General features: G+C 41.9%; 1 protein-coding gene across 4 annotated transcripts in view; it reads left to right on the plus strand.

The window, feature by feature from the left end:
• sh3pxd2aa (SH3 and PX domains 2Aa) overlaps positions 1 to 17,507 on the plus strand; it is a 205,028-nt gene that overhangs the window by 176,536 nt on the left and 10,985 nt on the right. For all 4 annotated transcript variants that reach the window (XM_069900483.1, XM_069900484.1, XM_069900485.1 and 1 more), the window contains one exon: positions 15,860 to 16,209. In XM_069900483.1, the coding sequence (XP_069756584.1) occupies positions 15,860 to 16,209 (350 nt within the window). The remainder of the gene's footprint in view (positions 1 to 15,859; positions 16,210 to 17,507) is intronic.

The raw sequence follows: 17,507 nt of genomic DNA on the forward strand, positions 1-17,507 counted from the left end.
AACCTTAATTGGGACTGAAGGACTGGTCTTAAGTCAGATTCGCATGTCTTAGAGGTATTTAAGCAATTTAAAAAAAAATTTCAACAAATAAACCTTTATTGAAGAATCTCAGTGAGGCAAACAAGCATTGAGGTCACGGACCCTGTACAGATTAAAGATGAGGAGATGATTGCTGTCTTAAAGTGAATTAAGGTACAAAAATCCTCAGGTCCTGACAAGCTATTCCCTCATTCTTGAGGGAGGTACGTGCAGAAATTTCAAGGGCCCTAGCAGATATTTTAAAAATGTTGGAGGATTGGCAGGTAGCTCATATTGTTCCGTTATTTAAAATAGGCTCCAAAAATAACCCAGGAAATCATAGGCTGGTGAGCCTGACATCAGTAGTAGGTAAGTTTTGGAAGGTGACCTAAGAGATCATATATACAAGTATTTGGATAGTCAGGGACTGATTAGGGATATTCAATATGACTTTCTATGTGATAGGTCATCTTTAACCAATCTTGTAGGATTTTCGAGGAGGTTACCAGGAAAGTTGATGAAGGAAAGGCTGTGGATGTTGTCTACATGGACATTAGTCAGGCTTTTGACAAGGTCCTATGTGGTGACTAGTGATGTGTCTCAAGGATTGGTGCTGGGTCCATTGTTTGTCATCAATATTCAAGATTTCTTTATTGTTATTGTACACATTCCCCGATAGTGCAGAATGTGTAATATCACACTAAATTGCCTTCTGTCTGACTTGAGGCAGGCAAAGAGTTGCCATTAGTCTTGTCCAGCACTCCGTACAATGAGAGAGAGAGGAGGAAAAGAGAGTCTCTTCGGAGTCATTGACTGTCCGTGGATTCAATTCCAGTGCTCCCGCAGCCTCTGACTGCTGTTTGATTCATCACCAACCCTAAGTTCAGGTCCAAATCTCTGACATGATCAGGAAACCAACTCTCAAGGCCCTTCAGGAGCACTTCTTGCCCTCAACACCCTCTTAAATCCCGGTTTTGATACCTGGTTCCCATGAGGCAGTCTCCAGAAGTTTGCAGCTTATTCAGATCCCCCAACTGCATGCTGCCCATAGCCTGTGTAGGTCTCTCAGCTGCTGAATCCCTCACTGGTCCGCTGCCATGATCACCATCCTGTGGTGTCATCTCTCCTGCTTCTCCTTCTCAAAGGGGGTTGTTCTTCCCATTTTTGATGCCCTGCACTGCTCTGCTGCTCCCCAGAGTCTACAACCCATCGTGGCTTCCACCATCCTGGGCACAGACAGCTGTGGTTGCAGGTTTTAAATAAAAAAAAACAATTGGCTCCTTTAAAGCCATAAAGAGCCGTCGGCAGTAGAACCTTTCAGAGCAGTGCTGTGTCTCCGCTCCCCACTCTCCCAGTTCTGCACCAGAATCTGGTAAATTGGATCAGCAAGTTTACAGATGAGACAAAGATTGGAGGTGTACTGGACTGTGAGGAAGGTCTTTCAAAGCTTACAGAGGGAACTGGACCAGCTGGAAAAAAAATCGTCTGCCAAATGCAGATGGAATTTAATGCCCCTCTCTTCCCTGGAGCGTAGAAGAATGAGGGGAGGTTAGAAGGCAATAAACAAAATTATGTGTGCTATAGACAAAGTAAATGCAAGTAGGCTTTTTCTACTGAGGGTAGATGAGATAGATGCCAGAGAGCATGAGTTGAGGGTGAAAGGGGAATAAGTTTTTGGTGAACATTAGGGGTAACTTCACACAGAGAGTGGTGGCAGTATGGAAAGAGCTGCGAGGTCAAGTGGTGAATGTGGACACTATTTTCACATTTAAGAAAAATTTGCTCAGATACATGTTGGGCAGAGTATGGAGGGCTATAGACTGGGTGCAGGTTAGTGAGGACTAGGCAGAATTATATTTTGAAAACAGAGTAGAAGGGCTGAAGGGCCTGTTTTCTGTGCTGTAATGTTCTTTGGTTCTAAGATCATGATTAGTGCCTCCACGATCTCTATAGATAGAACCATAGGACATTACAACACAGAAACAAGTGCCTTTGGCCCTTCTAGTCTGTGCCAAACTTTCTTTTGGCCTAGTTCCATTGACCTGCACCCAGTCTATAGCCTCCATACCACTCCCATCAGTGTATCTGAACCTTCTTGATCAACCTCCCATGTGGGACCTTGTCATCTCCTTGTAGACAACATCCACAGCCTTTCCTTCATCAACTTTCCTGGTAGCCTCCTTGAAAATCTTTATGATTGATTAAACATGACCTAACATGCACAAAGCCATGTTGACTATCCCTAATCAGTCCATGGCTATCCAAATAAATGTATAATTTGCTTACTACTGATGTCAGGCTCACAAACAACAGAACAACATGAGCTACCGGCCAATCCACCGGCACCACACCAGTGGCTAAGGACATTTTAAATATTTCTGCCAGATCCCTTGCAATTTCAACATACACTAGCCTCCCTCAAGGTCTGAGGGAATATCTTGTCAGGCCCTGGGATTTATCCACCCTTATTTGCTTTAGGACAGCGAGCACTTCCTCCTCTTTAATCTGTATAGGTTCTGTGATCTCACTGCTTGTTTTCCTTACTTCCCATGACTCTGTGCCTGTTTCCTGAGTGAAAACTGATGAAAGAAAAATTAAGATTCATCTTTAAGGGGACTAATTTTGTCCCTTACTATCCTTTTGTTATTAACATATCTGTAGAAACCCTTAGGATTTTCCTATACATTGTCTTCTAAAGCAATCTCACATCTTCTTTCAGAACCCAAGGGTGCATTCCATCTGAGATTGGAGACTTATCCTCCCTTAGACCATTCAGCTTCCCAAGCACCTTCTCTCTGATTTATTGTGACTGTACTCACCTCTCTTCCTGACACCCTTGAGAGTCTGGTATACTCTTAATGTCTTCCACAGTGAAGACTGATGTATAATATTCATTCATTTCCTCTGCCATTTCTTTGTCTATTATTAGATTTCTCCAGTCTCATGTTCTATCAATCCTATACCTCATCTTGCCTCTTTTTACCTTTAATATCTTAATATATTTAAATCTTTAAGTATCCTAAAATTCTGCTCTCATAGCTCCTAATGAAAAATCCACTGCTGATCCCTTCCTCAGTCTAACAGCAACTTGCATCGACCTTTTCACCAACTGCTCCATCATCTGACTGAACACTCTGGTTCCCCCCCAACCCGCTTCGTTAGTTTAAACTCTTCCCTCCAGCTCTGGCAAGTCTGCCCAGAAGGTTGCTGCACCCTCTCCAGCTCAGGTAAAACCCATCCTTTTTTTTTCTAAATAGGACCTACCTTCCCCAGAAGAGATCCCAATGATCAGTAGATCTGAATCCTTGCTGTTTGCACTGACTCTTCAGCTATTCATTCATTTTCCGTGACTTTCTTTTTCCTGCCTTCACTGCGGCATGGTGCAGGCAGCAATCCAAAGATTACCACCCTCGAGGTCCTGCTCTTTAATTTCCTTCCTAACTCACTATATTTTCTTTTCAGGACCTCATTCCTTTTCTTGACTATGTCATTGGCACTAACCTGCTAGAACTTGCTAGATCCTTTCTAATACTATACCACAAAAACTGTCCTTTTTCCAATTTAGTTTTTCAACCTGAGGACTAGAACCGTCTTTTTGCACAATTTTCTTGAATGACTTATACACTGCTGTAAATAGCTTAGGTTCTAAAATTGGCTTTGGAAAAAAACATGTATTCTAAAAGTTAAAGAGTTGTGAAGGCAAATTTGACATTTCATTTGGCTATAAATATTGAAAATTCTGCATGTTTGTAATTGAAAATCTAGCTTAAATCATTTGGTGGGGCCCATTTTCCAGATATTATGCAGGTATAATCTGCTGTGATTTACTTCTGTTCCTTGGACTACGCTAGTTGTACACTAATGTGGATGAAGGGAGTTTGGATCCCTTGATACCTATACTCTATGGCCAATCACGCAGACTTCTGGTGGAACTCATCCAACTCTCCCAGAATGCTTCTGTCAGCAGATTCCCTCATTTCCCGTCTTTTTCAGTTATTCCCCACTGGAGTAATTCCAGCATTTCAGAGCTGGAAAGCAGATGGCAGGAAGCGGTTTTCAGACATGAAGACATTTTACTCCCCTGACTTGTTTGTCTGTTTCTTGCCTGCATTTGCTTTACTTTTTAAGCCTTGGCCAGGGCCACATGAAGTTTTATAATTCACTCTTTAGGAGATTTTGAACTGTGTCACCACATTTGCTTCTGAGCTATCTTTGCTTGGTTTTCTGATTGAAGTAGTTCAGCAGAGGATACACTTTTGAGTTTAAAATGGGGTTTCTATTGCAACATAATGTTGAAGATTCTTTAAACTACACAAAAGTTTGTCTCAGTGAGAGGTAATAGTTGAAAAGCTATGTTTCTGCTTTTGATTACAGTATGAGAAGATGCTGCCAAATTGCCTCACTCTGAACAAAAGGGAAATATTAGAACAAAGAACCCAAAAGTACAGGCCCTTCAGCCCACAATGTGGTGCTAACCCATGTAAGCATACTCCACAACAATCCACTTCTTCTGTTCCTCATACTCTATTTAAGAGTCTTTTGAATGTCCCTAGTTTATCAGTCTCCACTACCAACCTGACACTCATTTTTTAAAAAAAATCTGACATCTCCTCTAAGCTTTTCTCCCTCACCTTAAACAAATGCCCTCAGGCATTTGCCATTGTCATCCCAGGAAAAGGTGCAGACTGTCCACTTAATAGAAAACCCTCAATCTTGTACACCTTCAATAAATCACCTTTCATCATTTGTCACTCCGTGAAGAAAAGTAATATCTCTGTCAACCTTCTTTCATTAGATATGTTGTCCAATCCAAGCAACATCCTGGTAAATCTCCTCTATACCCTCTTTAAAATATACATCCTTCTTGTAATGAAGCAACCAGAATTGTACTTGATACTCCAAGTGTGGTCGAACAAGGGTTTCTCAACCTGAAACTTTACCTAACAGCTGTTGAACAGTCCCCCAGCTAATGAAGGCCAGCACACCATACACCTTCTTAACCACTCTATCAAATTGCACAGCAACCTTGAGGAATCTATGGACCTGGACTAAGATCTTTCTGTTCCTCCTTACTGAAGAATCCTGCCATTAATCATGTACTCCATCTTAAAAGTTCAACCTACAAAAGTTCAAAGTTCAGATTTATTGTAAGAATACAGGGACAACATCACATATAATCCTGATTATGTTTCCTGCAGGCCAGGCAAAATTTCTACTTATTGCTAGTGCAAAACAAAACTACTCAAGAAAAAATATGCATACAAAAGAGAGAAATGTAAACAAGAAGAATGTGCAAACAAACTCTGCAATACAGAAAATAAATATTCAGCAATAAAAAATGTGCGAAGAGTCCTTAAATGAGTCCTGGATTGAGTTTGTTGTTGAGGAGTCTGATGGCAGAGGGGTAGCAACAGTTTTTGAACCTGGTGGTGCGAGTTTTGTGGCACCGATACCTCTTTCCTGATGGCAGCAGCGAGAACAGAGCGTGTCCTGGGTGGTGTGGATTCTTGATGATTGCTGCTGCTCTCTAATGGCAGAGTTCCCTATAGATGTTCTCAGTGGTGGGGAGAGTTTTGCCTGTGATGTCCTGGGCTGTGTCCACTACCAGATGGTGCTTGTTTCACACTCCTACTACTCTCTGTGTGAAGTTCCCCCTAATATTTCCTCTTAACTTTTCCCCTTTCATCCTTAACCAATGTCCTCTGGTTTGTATCTCGCCTAACCTCAATTGAAAAGCCTACTTACATTTACTCTCTCTATGCTCCTCATAATTTTGTATACCTCTATTAAATCTTTCTTAATTCTTTCTCGCGTCAGGGAATAAATTCCTAACCTATTTAACCTTTCCCTTTAACTCCGATCCTGGAGTCCGAGTAACATCCTTGAAAATCTTCTCTGTACTCTTAGAATCTTTATGATATCTTTCCTGAGGTTAGGTGACCAAAAATGCACTCCAAATTTGGTCTTACACAACTTTACCACAACATCCCAATTCCTATATTCAATACTTTGATTTATGAAAATCTATATGCCAAAAGCTGTCTTTGCAATGCTATCTACCTGTGATGCCACTTTCATGGAATTATGAATCTGTATTCCCAGATCCCTCTGTTCTACTACACTCCTCAGTGCCCTACCCTTTACCATGTATGTCTTATATGGTTTGTCCTTCCAAAATGCAACACCTCATACTTGTCTGCATTAGATTCCACCTGCCATTTTTAGCCCATTTTTCAGCTGGTCTAGATCCATCTGTAAGCTTTGAAAACCTTCCTCACTGACTACAATGCCTCCAATCATATCTACTGCAAACCTTCTGATCCAATTTATCACATTATCATCCAGATCATTGATATAGATGACAAATAACAATGGTCCCAGCACTAATCCCTGAGACACACCACTGGTCACAGACCTCCAGCCTGAGAAGCCATCATCCACGACCACTCTCTGACTTCTCCCTAAAAGCCAATGTTGAATTCAGTTTACTACCTCATCATGAAGACTAACAGTCTGAACCTCCCATGAAGAACCTTATCAAAGACCTTACTAAAGTCTACAGCCTTTCCTTCTTCAACTTTCCTGGTAAATTCCTCAAAAAAATCTTAAGATTGGTTAAACATGACCAACCATGCACAAAGCCACTCCTTGGCTATCCAAATACTTGAATATCTGATCTCTTTGTGCACCTTCCAGTAACTTATCGACCACTGATGTCAGGCTCACTAGCCTATAATTTTCTGGGTTACTTTGGAGCCATTTTAAACAATGGAACCACAGGACCTACCCTCCAATCCTCAGGCATCACACCCATGGCCAAGGACATTTCATATATTCTGCCAGGGCCCCTGAAATTTCTATGCCAGCCTCTCTCAAGGTCCAAGGGAATATATTGTCAGGCCTATTTGCTTTAATACAGCAAGCATTTCCTCCTTTTTAATCTGTATAAGTTCCATGGCCTCATTGCCTGTTTTCCTTACTTCCCCTAGACTCCATGCCAGTTTCCTGAGTAAATACTGATGCAAAAAACCCATTTAGGATCTCCCCCATCTTTTCTGGCTTCATACTTAGCCGACCACTCTGATCTTCAAGGGGATCAGTTTTGTCCCTTACTATCCTTTTGCTCTTAATATGTAGAAACCCTTAGGATTTACCTTCACATTGTCTGTCAAAGCAACTTCATGTATTCTTTTAGCCTTCCTGATTTCCTTTTTAACCATATAACTGTTTACAGCTTTCTCTTACATTTTTTAAATACTCCACAAGTACCTCATTTGCTCCTTGTTGCCCAGATGTGCAGTCTTCTTAACCAGATTCCCAACATCACTTGAGACCCAAGGTTCCCTATGCCTGTTAACTTTCCCTTTAATCCTGACAGGAACATGCACACTCTGTACTCTCAAAATTTTGCCTTTGAAGGACTTCCACTTAACGAACACATCCTTGCCAGAAAACAACTTATCGCAATCCACTTATTCTAGATCCATTCTTGTTTCCTCCAAATTGTCCTTTCTCTAATTTAGAATCTCAATTTGAGGAACAGACCCATCCTTCTCCATAATTAACTTAAAATTAATGCATTATGATTGCTGGCTTGAAAATGTTCCCCTACATATATTTCTGGCACCTGTCCTGTCTCATTCCCTAATAGGAGATCCAGTATTGCACTCTCTCTAGCTGGTACCTCTATATATTGATTTAGAAAACTTTTCTGAACACATTTGACAAACTCCAAGCCATCCAGCCCTTTTACAGTATGGAAGTCCTAGTCACTGTGGAAAGTTAAAATCTCCTATTATCACAACCTTATGTTTCTGGCATTTGTCTGCTATCTCGCTACAGATTTGCTTCTCCAATTGTCACTGACTATTGGATGGTCTATAATACAACCCATAAGTTTGGTCATGCCTTTAATGTTCCTCAGCTCCACCCATATAGCCTCAGTAGACAAGCCCTCTGATCTGTCTGCCTGAGCACAGCTGTGATATTTTCCCTGATGAGCAATGCCACTCCTCCCCCTTTCATCTATTCCACTGTATCACATGTGAAATAACAGAACCCTGGGACATTGATTTGCCAGCTCTGCCCCTCCTACAAGCAAGTTTCACTAATGGCCATAATGTTATAATTCCACATGCCAATCCACGCTCTAAGCTTTTGTGGCTTTCCTACAATACTCCTTGCATTGAAATAGATGCACCTGTGAACATTTCCACCATATACAACAGTTTGATTTCTTACTTTACATGCAGACTTCACATCTTTTTCCTCTACCACACCTCTATCTGCTCGGGCACTGTGGTTCCTATCCCCTTGCAAATTTAGTTGAAACTCTTTCTCCCCCACCCTCCCCAGAGCAGCACCAGAAAACCTTCCCGCAAGGATATTAGTTCCCCAGGTCAAATACAACTGTCCCATCGGTACAGATCCCACCTTCCCTGGAAGAGAGCCCAGTAATCCAGAAACCTGAAGCCCTCCCTCCAGCACCATGTCTTTACCCTACCATCCTTCACTAGTATCAGTGAGACAAACCTAAAGACCCTCCAAATTTCTGCTGTACATTTCCCTGAGAATATCTGTTCCTAATTTATTCTCCCAAGTTCCTGCATAATACCTTGTAACTAGCCCACCCCAATTAAACAATTTCTCATTTCACATGTTCTTGTCCTTGCCCATGGCTATGCTAAAGGACAGGGAGTTATGGTCATTTACTCTGAAATGCTCTCCCACCAAGAATTCTGTCATCTGACCAGGTTCATTGGCCAGTGCTAAATCCAGTGTGGCCTGGTCAGTCTGTCCATGTACCATGTCAAGATTCCTTACTAAATACCTCACAAACTCTGCATTAAGGAGGTGCCAGGATATATTGGAGCAATTGAAGTCTCCCATAACAACAATCCTATAATTTTTGCACCTTTCCAAAATCTGCTTATTTATCTGTTCCTCAGTGGCTCAGAGCCTATTGACAGGCCTATACAATACTTCCAGTAGTATTAACATAGAACACAAAAGCACTGTACAGGGCCTTCAGCCCATAATGTTGTGCTGACCTATACAAAGCTACTCAACAATCTAACCCTTCCCTACCCATACCCATCACCCTCTATTGTATCCATGTGCCTATCGAAGACTTTTAAATGTCCGTATTTATACCAGCCTCCATCACCACCTCTGGCAATGATTCTGGGCACCCATTACTCCGTGTGTAAAAATAGAGTAGTGGGTTCCCTACTTCTCGCCTAAACTTGCCTCCACTCACCTTATATAGATGTCCTCTAGTTTTTGCTGCTATTTGCCCTGGGCTAAAGGTATTGGCTGTCCACCCTATCTATGCCTCTCATAAATTTGTATATTACATGTCCTCTCATTCTTATTTGCTCCAAGAGAAAATAAGAGAAAAGTCCAAGCTCTGTTAACCTTGTATCACAAGACACTTTCTCTAATCCAGGCAGCACCCTGGTAAATCTCCTCTGCACTTTGGCCAAAGCTTCTACATCCTTCCTGTAATGAGGTGACCAGACTGAACACAATATTCCAAGTTTGAGATTTTTGTTTGGTCTCATCTCACATATGGAGCTCAGTTAGCCCGTGGAAACCATCCCACTTTGGGTAGAGGCTCCAACCACAATCAGATCAGAACATATCCAGTCACTGACTCTGTGACCTGTTTTCTGGTGCTACCCAGACCACATGCCTGATAAATTCCTCACCCTCGTGAGGTGAATCTGTGCAAGGGTAGTAATTGGTTCTTGTCCCAAACCTTCCCGAAGGAACAATTTGGTCCTTTCCTGTTTCTGATTTCCACTCATACTGACTTAATGGACAATCCTTCATGACATATTTTTCACAGCTGCAACTTCACACAATAAAGTAAACACATTTCAACCCATCCAACCAACTGCATTTCTGCCTTATCCACTCCCTACCCTTCCTCATTGCATCTGCACGTTGCATCTACTTTTCCACCAACTGCTGATTATCAGATTTAACACCAATTGCCATTCCCCTGCCCACCTAGTTTCAACCTCGCCCAACAGCTCAAGCAAACCTGCCACAAGGACATTCATCCTTCTTAAATTCAGATGTAACCTAGCCCTTTTGTACAAGTCATACCTTCCCCAGAAGAGATCCCAATGATCAATAAATCTACCCCAACTCTTCAGTTGCACAGTTATCTACCATAACTTCCTATTTTTCTTCACTTATTTGCACCTTCAGATTATCATCACTTTTCTTATCCATGTCAAGTCAAGATAATTATCATGTGATTGCACAAGTACAACCCTACAAAACTGTGTTCTCCGGACCTTGGTGCAAAACACGCAGGCACACGACCAGTCATAACACACATTCAGACAAACAATACATATGCAGGACAAGTATTCATATATTCAAATATATAAATATTGTTTCATGAATATGAGAGTTTTGGGTGGTTAGTGTGAGCAGTTCCTTTGATCGTTCAGCATCCTTACTCCCCTTGGGAAGAAGATGCTTCTCATCCTGGTGGTGTTGGCTCTGATCCTCCTGTACCTCTTTTCTGACGAGAGCAGCTGAAAGATGCTGTGTGCAGGGTGGAAGGGGTCCTCATTGATTTTCAGTGTCCTCTTCAGACAATGATCCTGGTAGATCATGTTGATGGGATGAAGGGAGATACTCTGCCACTCTTATGGTCCTGTGGGTTATCCTTTAATCCATTTCTCTGCAGCAGCCATTGTGATGCAGCCGGCCAAGGTGCTCTCAATTGAGCTCCTATAGAAGGTTGGCATAATGGTGGCCAGTAGCCTTGCCTGCTTCAGTCTTCTCAGGAATTTGAGTCACTGTGTGCCTTCCTGACAAGTGAGATGTTGAATGTCCACAATGGATCACTAGTTAAGTGAATCCAAGGTACTTGGTGCTCTCCTCTCTTTCCACCTCAGAGTTGTTGATGTGTAGTAGAGGGTGGTCATTCCTGGTTCTTCTGAAGTTCACAATCATCTCCTTTGCCTTGTCCACGTTGAGACTTGGGTTGTTATTCTCGAACTACATCATGAGATTTTCCACCTCTTCTCTGAGGTGCGACTCATCACTGTTGTGTCATCTGCAAGCTTGATGACACTGTTGGAGCTGGATCTGGTGATGCAGTCGTGGGTTAGTAGCGTGAACAGGAGCGGGCTCAGCACACAGCCCTGAGGTGCACCACTGCTCAGCATGACGGTGTGTGTCGTTTGCTACTGACCCAGACAGACTGTGGGCTTTCTATTAGGAATTCCAGGATCCAGTTACAGAGAGAGGTGTTGAATCCCAATGAGGACAGCTTCTCCACCAGCCTCTGGGGAATGATCATATTAAACACTGAGCTGAAGTCAATGAACAGCAGCCCGCTGTATGAGGCATCTTCCTCCATGTGGGCCAGGGTGGAGTGAAGCGACAAGGCAATAGCATCATCTGTGGAATGGTTTCTTCTATAGGTGAATTGAAATGGGTTCAGAGTCTCTGGGGTGTGTGCTTTGATGTGTTCCATCGCCAAATACTCAAAGCATTTCATAATGGTGGAGCTCAGTGCCACAGGGCAGTTGTCTTAGAAACCTGTTATTATCATCTTCTTGGGTACTGGGATGATGGTGGCTGTCATGGACCCTGCAGGGATGATGGTGGCTATCTTGAACACTGCAGGGATGATGGACTGCTGCAGTGAGATGTTGAAGATGTCCGTGAAGACCTCTGTCGATTGGTCTGTGCAGTCCATCAGTAATTGATCAGGTATGTTGTTTGGTCCTACCTCCTTGTGTGGGTTCATGTTGAATAGGGTTCTCCTCACATCAGCCACAGCCATGCAGGGGGCCTGTTCATCAGAGTTTTCTTCGGCATCGCCTTGTTTTTCTCTTCTAACCATGCATAGAAGTATTCAGTCTGTCTGGAAGGGAGGTGTCATTGTCCTTAACTCGTAAGGTTGACTTGTGATCTGTTATAGTCTTGATCCCTTGCTACACACGCCTGGTGATGCTGGTGTCACAAAGCTGTCTGTCGATCTGTGTGTATCCCTGCTTTGCCTTCTGGATTGCATGGGAGAGTTCAGCCATGGCTGAAATTAGTGCCATCCTCTGCCCTGCCCTGAAAGCAGCATCACAGGCTCTGAGAAAGGCTTGGGCTTCTGCATCCAACCATGGTTTCTGGTTAGCCCTGGATGTGAAGCATTTGATCTCTGTGACATCCTGTATCACAATTCTGGCTGCTTTCCCTCCCTCTCAAGAATTCTTTGGACAGAGACATCTCTAACACTGGCACTTGGGAGGCAATATCCTACCCAGGAGTCTTCGTCTCCTCCATAAAATCTCCTGCCTGTTTCCCTAACCATTGAATTCCCTATCACTATCCTCTTCTCCCCTCTCCCTTCTGAGCCACAGAGCCAATCTCAGTACCAGAGACCTGGATGATGTGATTTTTCATCTGACAAGTCGCTCTTATCAATATCCAAAATAGTATGCTTGTTATTGAGGTGAACAGCTAAAAGTGTATACTGTAAATTAGTTCTCACTCTCAAATGATCCAAAGTTAATCCTGTTCCAGTTCCCAGAATCTGTCAGAAATTGCAGCCAGATACACTTCTCACAGGTGTAGTAATTTCCTGGAAAAAGTAAACAACTGCCCTGACCACAATTCCCACAACACTAACTGTGTAATAAGAAAGAGACCTTACTTGACCCAGCTCATGACATGACGGGCAAAACCCTCCCCATTATTGAGTACATCTACAGGGAACACTGCCTTCAGAGAGCAGCAGCGATCATCAAGGATCTACACCACCCAGCACACACTCCGTCCTTGCTGCTACCATCAGGGAAGAGGAATAGGTACCACAAGTCTTGCACCACCGGGTTCAGGAACAGCTGCTACCCCTCCACCATCAGACTCCTCAACGACAAACAATCAAGGTCTCATTAAAGGACTCTTACTTTGCACTTCATTGATTTTCTTTTCTCTCTGTACTGCATAGTCAGTTTGTTTACATTTCTTTATTTGTATACATGTGTACAGTTTTTTTTTGCACTACCATTAAGTGGTAATTCTCCCTCAACTGCAGGAAAAAGAATCTCAGAGTTGTATGTGATGTCATGTATGAACTCTGACAAGATATCTGAACTTTGAACAAAAGCTTCATGTCTTCTCACACATCTCTTCCTCTCAGCACTGCTACACCCATAAACCTTACCTGTACCTTCTCACTGAAGCCTTTTTCCCCCAAAAGAGCTGTAGTTGCTCCCAACACATGGACCACTTACTTCACACCAAAGCCTCTTGCCCATTTAAACACTAGCCATGTTACTGGATCTTTAATTTTTATTGCCTGTTACTAATGAGCTAATTAATCAATTAGTTATGAACTAACAATTTACAAATGTGCCACTTTTGGGATACTGTTCTTTGAAACTCACCAACATATCCTAAGACCTCCTACATTTCCACTCCTGTGCCTCTCACTCCAAGTCCTGTCTTCAGTTTAATGAGCCTCACCAAAAACTCCTGAGACCTAACTCCTTTATACTCCATTCAGAAACAAAGTAGGGAATTTATGCTTGGACTCGGAAGAAGTGGATGAGATACCAAATAATTAATTGCACCAGTATTCACCAAGGAAAAGGATGTGCAGGAAGGTGAGAGCAATGTGGGGAATGTGAATGTGCTCGAGGATTTTGAGATGAAGACAGAGGAGGTACTGGGTAATTATGAAGATTGTTAAGGTGTATAAATTCCCATGCCTGTCAAGATGTATCCCGTGTTATTGAAAAATGTAATAGGAGATTGCTGGGGCCTTGATAAAAATTTTTGTAACAGCAAAGGTTCAAGAGCATAGAACATTTCAGTACAGTACAGGCCTTTCAGCCCACAATGTTGTGCCAACCTACATAAACCTACTCAACAATCTAACCTTTCCTACCTTGCATCTATAACCCTCTATTTTTCTCACATTCATGGGCCTCTTTTAGAGTCTTTAAAATGTCCATATTGTACCAGCCTTCACTATCACTCCTGGTGTAGCATTCCAGGCACCTACTAATGTCTGTGCACAAAAAAAACTTACTTTTGACATCTTCCCTAAAAATTCCTCCCCCCACTTAATACACATATACCCTGGTGTTTGCTATTCCTGCTCTGGGAAAAATGTGCTGGCAGTCCACCTTATCTATGTCTCTCATAATCTTGGAGACCTCTATTAAGTCACCTCTCATTCTTCTTCACTCCAACGAGAAAAGCCCTAGCTCTGCTAACCTTGGCTCATAAGATATATTTTCCAATCCAGGAAACATCCTGGTAAACCTCCCCTGCACCCTCTCCATAGCTTCTACATCCTTCCTGTAATGAGGTGACCAAAATAGAACACAATATTCTAAGTGTGGTCTCACCAGAGATTTATTGAGCTATGACATAATCTCATGACTCCTCAATTCAATCCCCTGACTAATGAAACCCAGCATGCTATAGGCCTTCTTAACTGCCCTATTAACCTATGCGGCGATGTTGAGAGATCTATGGATTTGGACCCTAAGATCCCTCTGTTCCTAAACACTGTTAAGAATTCTACCATTAACCATGTATTCCATCTTCAAGTTTGATCTTCTAAAATGCATCACCTCATAATTAGAACCATAGAATATTATAGCACAGAAACAGGCCCCTTTGGCCTTTCTAGTCTGTGGCAAACCATTTTTTTTTTTGCCTAGTCCTACTGACCTGCACCCAATCTTTAGCCTGCCATACCTCTCCCATCTATATTCATATCCAAATTCTTCTTAAATGTTAAAATTGAGCCTGTATTCATCTCTTCAGTTGGCAGCTCATTCCATACTCCTCCACTCTCTGTGTGAAGAAGTTCCCCCTTTCACTCCTAACCCATGTCCTCTAGTTTGTATCTCACCTACCCTCAGTGGCAAAAGCCTATCTACATTTACTCTTTATATCTCCCTCATAATTTTAAATACCTCTATCAAATCTCCCCTCATTCTTGTACACACTAGGGAAGAAAGTCCAAACCAGTTTAACCTTTCCCTGTAACTCGGTTCATACAGTCTGGGCAATATCCTAGTAAATCCAGATAGAACTCCATCTGCCAATTCTCCACTCAACTCTGCATCCTGTTTATATCCTGCTGTATCCTTATACACTATTCACAACACCTCCAACCTATATGTATTTCTGGTGTATAAATGACTTGGATGTAAATGTAGATGGGTGGGAAAGTTTGCATCTTTATTTTAAGATAAGCTGTGACCTGGAACTCATTTCCTCTACAGATGATGGAATATATTGGCATTGAAGAAAGAATATTTTGTAAGGCAATAGGACTAATGTAATTGCTCTTCCAGGACTTAGCATAGACTAATTGGTCTGATTGACAGCTCTTGTACCATGACACCTCCATAAATTCCATGAACACAACTTACCATCTAAGAGCATTTAGACATACAACACAGTAACAGGCCATTTTGACCCTAGGAGTCCATGCCTCCCAATTTACACCCCATTAACCTACACCTCAGTATGTTTTTGAAGGGTGGGAGGAAACCGGAGCCCCCGGATAAAACCCACGCAGGAATGGGGAGAATGTACAAATTCCTTACAGACAGCATGGGATTTTAACCCAGGTTCAGTCCCAATCACTGGTGCAGTAAAGGCATTATGCCTTTTGTGTTCAGATTTTGTTGCTTGTGGGTATGGCTGTTGGCTAGAAAGATTTGAGAGATTGAATTAGTATCGAACTCAGGGAATCTGATGGAATCTGATTGTTTGAGGAGTGATATTTACAGCAACTGCGACAAAACTGAAAAAAATATCCTTTATAAATTTGTATTTTTTTCACCAGATATCAAGGCAAAGAGGGATGGGCACCAGCATCCTATCTGAGGAAAATAAAGGATGAACTTTCTCCAAGAAAAAAGCCTGTAAATGGTCCAGTGGAGATCATTGGGAACATAATGGAAATAAGTAACCTTTTGAACAAGAAAACCAGCAGTGAGAAAGACATACAGATGGAGAACGAGTCCAAACTTTATGATCACCCTCCACTGACCGGAAAGGAGATCAGCCTTCCACTACCTTGTGAGCAGTCCAATGGTGATATCACTGCCATAATGGGAACAGAGAAGAGGCTCAGCCGAGCTGCACCAGGGTCACCAGCTGTTGCCAGGATCGCTCCACAAAGAGCAGAGATAGGTACAGGGTTTTCTAATATAACTGAAACAAATTCCAGCATTAGCAATTAAAATGTTAACAGTTGACTAGTGTATTAAACTAGAAGTATGTTCATTATTACAATTGTAAGTTTTGCTATTAGGGCAGCATCAGCTCAGAATATAAGACATTAGGGTCTCAAAAATAAATTCTGCAATATTGTTTCTCACTCAGATAGAAACTGACCATTGCATCTCAGCTTCAGTGGAATAAAACAAATTCTTATTTGCAACAGCTAAACAGGTAGTCATAAAAAAGACTACAATAGTATACATCATTGAATTAAAAAAGTGACGATAAATATTCGGTTATCCCAGAGCAAGAAAAAAAGGTGACTTTGCAATATTGCAGTCTTTTTGTGCTATCGGAGTAGTCCATGATTGGCATAACCAGGGATGTTCAAGAGCCTGATCACTATTGGAAACTGTCCTTCAACCTAGGTGTTGGTCTTCAATCTTCAAAGACAGCAGTGAAAAGAGATTGTGACCAGGGTGATGCGGGCTTTTTATAATGTTGGCTGCTTTCTTGAGGCAGTGGCATGCATAGATGTATTCAGTGGTTGGGAGGTCAGAGCCTGTGATGGACCTGGCTATGTTTGCTACCTTCTGTAGCATTTTGCATTTGAGTATTTATATCACCAAACGATGCTGTGATGCAAGCAGCCAGTTTTCAGTGCACTGATAAATTTGATAGAGAATTTGATGACATGCCAATTTGCCTCAAACTCCAAAGAAAGTAGAGGCATTGGTGTGGGTACTTCATGCGGCAGAAATATGGATTCCCAGGAACTTGAAAGCTCCAATCATCTTCATCTTTGTCCCATCGAGGTATAGTCCCTCGGTCTTCTCTTCCTAAGATCAGTGATAAGCTCCTTAATTTCTGTGAGAGTAAGATTGTTGTTTTGGCATATATTTGAGTCAACTCAGCCCAATCTTTTTATTATCAATGATCATTTCTTGAACAATAAATTCCTGCATCTTCATTACAAATGATGGTAACTCTGATTTTTATTTCCATTTTTCCCTTAAATAATGGAGTTGCATTTAACTTTCCAATCTTTGGGAGCTTTTCATCACAGAAAAAAGGCCTTCAGCCCTTCTGGTCTTTATTTTGCACAGTCCTACTAACCTGCACCTATTTCATATCCCTCCATACCCATGTACCTGTCCAAATTTTTCTTAAATGTCAAAATTGAAACTGCATTCACCTTGTTTGTCAAAGAAACCTCGTGTCTTCTTTTTCTCTCTTGATTTTCCTCTTGTTTTTCTTGCATTTTTTAT

Source organism: Narcine bancroftii, chromosome 10 (genome assembly GCF_036971445.1).
Source record: "Narcine bancroftii isolate sNarBan1 chromosome 10, sNarBan1.hap1, whole genome shotgun sequence".
Taxonomy (NCBI): Eukaryota; Metazoa; Chordata; class Chondrichthyes; order Torpediniformes; family Narcinidae; genus Narcine; species Narcine bancroftii.